General features: G+C 46.2%; 1 protein-coding gene across 1 annotated transcript in view; it reads left to right on the plus strand.

Annotated features, from left to right (window-relative positions):
- The first annotated feature begins 4,000 nt into the window (after positions 1-4,000).
- Positions 4,001-5,357, plus strand: part of IL18 (interleukin 18) — a 3,111-nt gene continuing 1,754 nt past the window's right edge. The window contains exon 1 of the mRNA XM_009997421.1: positions 4,001-4,067. Coding sequence (XP_009995723.1) covers positions 4,001-4,067 — 67 coding nt within the window. The remainder of the gene's footprint in view (positions 4,068-5,357) is intronic.

The raw sequence follows: 5,357 nt of genomic DNA on the forward strand, positions 1-5,357 counted from the left end.
CTCCTGGCTCCCCAGATCCCCCCTCCTCAGATCCCAGCTCCCTAGCCGCCCTGCCCGGCCTGCAGGGCTCTGCTCTGGCTCCATCACCCCCCCCCAGGGTTTATCCCAGCCCCATGTCGGGGTTCCAGGGCGCTGACACCTCCTGCTGCCCTCCCAGCTGCTGCCCTGCCCAACCATCCCCAGCAAATTCCATTTTCCAGGCACCTGTGACACGTCCAGCCATGGCCTGAGCAGCCGGCGAAGCACCAGAGGGATCCGTTCCAAAAGACAAAGCCATTATCAGTAAACTCTACGAGATTATCCTCATTAAAACCAGTAACACCACTTTATTTTTCTTGCTAAACAAAACCAAGACTGCGTTTTCCTTAGGTCTTCTCTAGGGAAAGTATACTTGGTTCCACCAGGAAACTGACGAGCCAAGCGACAGGGTGAGGGGTCTTGCTTAGAACAGGAAGAAATCACACAATTCAGGAGAGTTTTGGGGCTTCTGGCATCTTTAATGTCTCTTTTAGAGAGAGAGGAAAGGATCTCAATCCTCTACGTTATCCAAACAGCCTCTGAAAGTCACAACTCAGGACAAGAAATGAAACCACTGGAAGAACAAGAACTAAATACTTCCCCAAAGTGGAAATTACATTCATGCTGCCTCCCACTAAATTCCATTCTTAAAAATACTGGCGTTTATGTTATTAGCAACACTACCTAAACATTAAGAAACCTATATGAATCATAGAATCATAAAAGAATGCATTAGGAAGATATTCCTAGTGTTTACCTAATTGAGTTACCATGGCTATTTTAAATGTATTTTATTAATTAAACATGTGGATTGTTTCACAGCTTTCAGTTCTTTCAGACGTGATAATCTATGGAGAAAGCTCAGACTAAAAAACACTTAAAATATTTAAGCCATTACTGTAAAAGCAGTTCCAGTTACCGTAAGATATTAAAATGCCAGGAGAAATTAAAGCTTAAAACTTAGAACAAAAGCTATTTTAAAATCAGACCTTGGTCCTTATAAATGCAAATATGCACAGACTAAGGGAAAAGAAAACAACACCACTTTTATTCAATGTGCTAAATGCCTTTTTTTTTTAATCAAAGATCTCAAAGATTGACAATAAAGACAATATCCTTCTTGATATATACAATATCCTTCTCTCTTCTTGCAGAGATTCTCAAGAAACTAAAAATATTAGTGCCAGCAGTTAATAAAAAGTAAGCTATGTTGGCTGACTGGAACTGCTTGTGGGGCTTTTGCACCAATTTTGGTACCAACTACAGTATTATTTAATATTCCACTAGTGGTCTGAGGGTAAATTTAAACTGAGAAAAAAAATATGGCTGAATTATAAATAATTATTAATACACTAAAATTTTGGGGCAGTGAAATGAAAAGTTAGGTCCTCAGGAACAAGGGATGCAAACAGAGTCACCCCAGTGGGGAAACTCTCCTGAATAAAGCTCTGGTGCCCCAATTTTCAAAAGAAATGTTACATTCAATTGGAGTGAAGAAAAGAGACATTAATGTTATTTTGAAGCTGAAAAGTATTCAGAGGTAGAAGCATCAAGGGCTGGAGCTGCTTAGTTTGGTTAAAAAATAAAAGACCAGGAGGCAATTTGATGGTTCTTCACAGAAATTAACTATTACGAAATAGGCAAAAATGCAGAAATGGGTGACCAGAAACCAGTTACATTTAGGAAGATACATGTATTTTAAATTTGTTTTTCTAGAACTGACCGTTCCAAGGAAGCACCAAGAAGGGGAGAAGTAACAGTTGCTGCCTGTAGAAATCTAGATGCTTGAATCAAATTTGGACCTCTCCAAACAAGCCAGGAATTTGAAAAGGGCCGGTTGAATATTGCAAATACAGATTTACACCTCTTGCCTGAAAGCTCCAGCAGGCTCAAAACGTGGGTTTGTCTGTCAGAAACGGGAGGATTTACTTTGTTGCTGAATTCTGCTTTTTTTAAATACTTGTGGGTCAATTTCATGAGTTTCTTTCACCAGCTTCAGAGAAGATAAGTTTCTGCAGCACCACAGTTTTTGTTTGTCTTAACAGGTCAGTGGAATTGATCACTCCCTGCGAGCAGAGAAGTCCAAATCCTTGGCTGTTAGTAAAATGAACAGCATTTGTATTTTTAGGATTATTATTTCAGGTGAGATTGAAAAACTCGCCTTTAACCTCCAAACTGCCCCCTTAGTTTTAAGATGCAGGTATTAAAGCATCCTTTTGGTTTGTTGCTTTTCCTCCAAGAGCAGCAACAGGCACGTGGGGACACGAGGGAACATGTCAGGGACTTTTCTCCCTTATCTTTAGCTTTGGTTGGGGGTTTCATGGGGTTTTGCTGTGGGATTTTTTTTTTCCCCAGTGCTAAGATTTGAGCCTCTTCATTTTAACCGCTGAGCTGCACAGCTGAGTAGAGAGCATTATTACCAGAAAACCAAGGCATGGATGTTGCAGCCAGCACTACCAAGCCCTAACAACAATACCAGGTATTGGCTAATGATTCATTTCCAAGTTCACTTCCCTTTTGTCCTTTTTTTTCTAAGCCCGAGCTGTCCCACAACACTTTCCATCACAGTTGCAGCAACAGTTGTCACGCAAAGCCCCCAAAGCTGCACTCACCTCCTGAGAAACATCCTCCTCGTGGGGCTGCAGGAAGAAGGGACCCCCCCCTGCCTGCCACTATTTTATAGATTTGCAATTAACACACACCTGGGAAACAATTCACAGCTGGCCAAGCAGGATCTACCTGTTAATCTGGCTCCAAGTGCTTGCCACAATTTCCAGCTCTTTCACAGAATTGTCACGGTTGGAAAAGACCAAGATCACCATATCCAGATGTCAACCCCCCCCCACCCAACAAAAATTAAACATAAAATGAAATTGCCCACTAGATCACATCCTGCAGTGGTTTTTAAACACCTCCAGGGGTGGGGACTCTACCAGCAGCCCAGGCAGGCTGTGCCAGGACCTGATCACTCTCTCAGCAAACAAATTATTCCTAATATTCAGCCTAAACCTCCCCTGGTGCAACTTCAGGCCGTTTCCTCCCCTCCCATCATTCTTTACACCATTATTATGACATGGTGGGAGAAGGGGCCAACACCCACCTCCCTACAAAGCTCCTTCCAGGGAGCTGCAGAGATGAGCTCCCTGACAGGAGCCCCAGTTCCTCTTCCCTGAAGCTCCTGGTGTCCAGGAGGATGGAAGAGGACTGGAAGATGTCCCTCCAGGGATGCTCACTGTCAAGAACTGGGTGCGATGCGTTTTCAATCCTGAACTGCCTCCCCCCCACCCCCCCCCAAGGCGGACACGACGTTATTTTGGGGGTGGAAAAGGGGGAAATCCGGCCCCGGAGCCTGGTACCTGTTTCAAAACAGCTGCTTGAGGTTTTTCTGGATCCGAGCAGCCCAGAGGGAAACGTGCGGGAACCGGGACGTGTGATGTGATGAAATCGGTGCGAGATCCGGGGGGAGTCGCGAGAAAAAAAAACTTCCTTTCTAACCTCAGATTTTGCATTCTCTGCTTTCTCCGCTGGGGAGGGGAAGTGCCACCAGGATAAACTGCAGGCGTCAGCAGATCGCCTTGGGGAAAAGTCTCGATTTCTTGTGCACTGGGCTCAGACTCTCTCATTCCGTCGGGGGGACGCGAGAGAAGAACGAAATCCGACCAAAGCAACACGCACGTCCCTTTGTCCATCCCGGCTCACAGCATCGCATGAAGGTGACACGGGGGTGACAAGAGCTCTGGGGACAGCCCCACCGCCCTGCCCGACGGCACCTGAAGGCTTTTGGCTCCCCAGGTACGTGGCGGGGAAAGGGTGGGTTCTGCTTGTGGGACCCCCCAAGACCCGATCGGGAGGTTTCATCCTCCCGGCGCCCGTCGGAGGGGCTTGAGGGGCCCCGAGGGGTCTTGGGGAGCCCCCTGTGAGGTTGTTTTTTTAATTCTGAATCCTCTGCATGTGTTTTTTTTCCCCTTGTGGCAGAGGGAAGATGAGTTACAAAGGGATTCCGGTGTGTCCCGTGCAGCCGAGTATCGATCCTCGCCTCTATTTTGAAGGTCATTCTTCCCCTGAGATGCCCCCGGGGGCTTCTTTCTGCACAGATCAAAAGCCTGGTGGGCAATTCCTGCCTTTCCTCCGGGCTGGCATCCCCGGAGTTTTGTGCAATCCTGCTTTTTTTTCCTTCCCCACCCCCGCCTCCCACGCTACTTCAAACCCTCAGAGCCATCCCCACCCATGTAGATAAATGTTTTTCATGCAAAAAGAGCCTGAGGGTGGGACAAGCCAGTACAGTATCACTGCCAAACCCCTTCAGCATGTAACCATCTTTTTGAATACTGACTAAAACCAATTAATTTAGCCCTCTGATTTTTCCTGCTCAATGTTGAGCTGTCATTAGCCAGGTCAGTTGGAATATTTGCTGCTTCATACAATGCATTCCTGTGAAGAACCTTCCGAGGGGCTGTAGCACTTTGGGGTGGAGCTGAAAGGAGTAACTTGATGCAGTTAGAAAACCCTCTTCTTTAGCATCAATTTGCAATGGCTCTTTCTTGTCCCTTTGCTCACTTAGATAATGAAAGCAAACCCTTGCTTGCCCTTTATTCCTGGGTTGCAGACTCATATGAACCTGAGCTGCTCACTCACCAGTAACCCTAAAACCTTTTGCACCCTTGGTTGGGTGGTAAGTGCAGGTCTCAGATGATTGGTGGTTTCATCAGTCACTTGAGGCTGTTGGGCTCACCAGACACACTCTGTGGCCCGACCAGCTCCACTCGGAGAGCTAGTGCAACTGGAAATGCAGAGGTGGCTGCCTGGCCAGCTTCCAACCTTGCAGAAAAATAAAAGTAGGTGGAAAAGTGGTTTATGGGGGCAGAGCTTAATGTTGTGTTTTCTTTCTTCCTTTTTTTTCTGTTTTCCTTTGGTTTGTTTGGTTTTGTTGCTTATACATTGCTGACTCGGAACCAAGACGACGATGGTGAGCCTCATCCTTTCTTCATTATCCATTTAGCAGAGCTAACCTTAATTGGAAACCTCCTCCTTTCTTAATTACCCATTTTAGCAGAGCTGACCTGCTCACTCTTACTAACCCAGAAACGCTTTGTGTGCCCTGAGAGACCAGATCTCCAAACTGTTAATGGCAACTGTAACAGAGAGCTCCAGCTCACCTCCTCCTGAGGTCCAGGGCTGTGGCTGCCCTGACAGAAAGACCTTTTAATGCACTTCTAATTGTTGGGCAAAAGAGAGAACTGTTGCCTCTGAGCCCTCATTAACAGATACAGTAACTTCCCTTGCTCACTTGCTCCGACTGCTGGGAAATCCTCTGTCTTGCCTGGAAAGCCAGGGGTGGA

The sequence above is a fragment of the Chaetura pelagica genome, unplaced genomic scaffold, assembly GCF_000747805.2.
Source record: "Chaetura pelagica isolate M959 unplaced genomic scaffold, ChaPel_1.0 scaffold775, whole genome shotgun sequence".
Lineage (NCBI taxonomy): Eukaryota > Metazoa > Chordata > Aves > Apodiformes > Apodidae > Chaetura > Chaetura pelagica.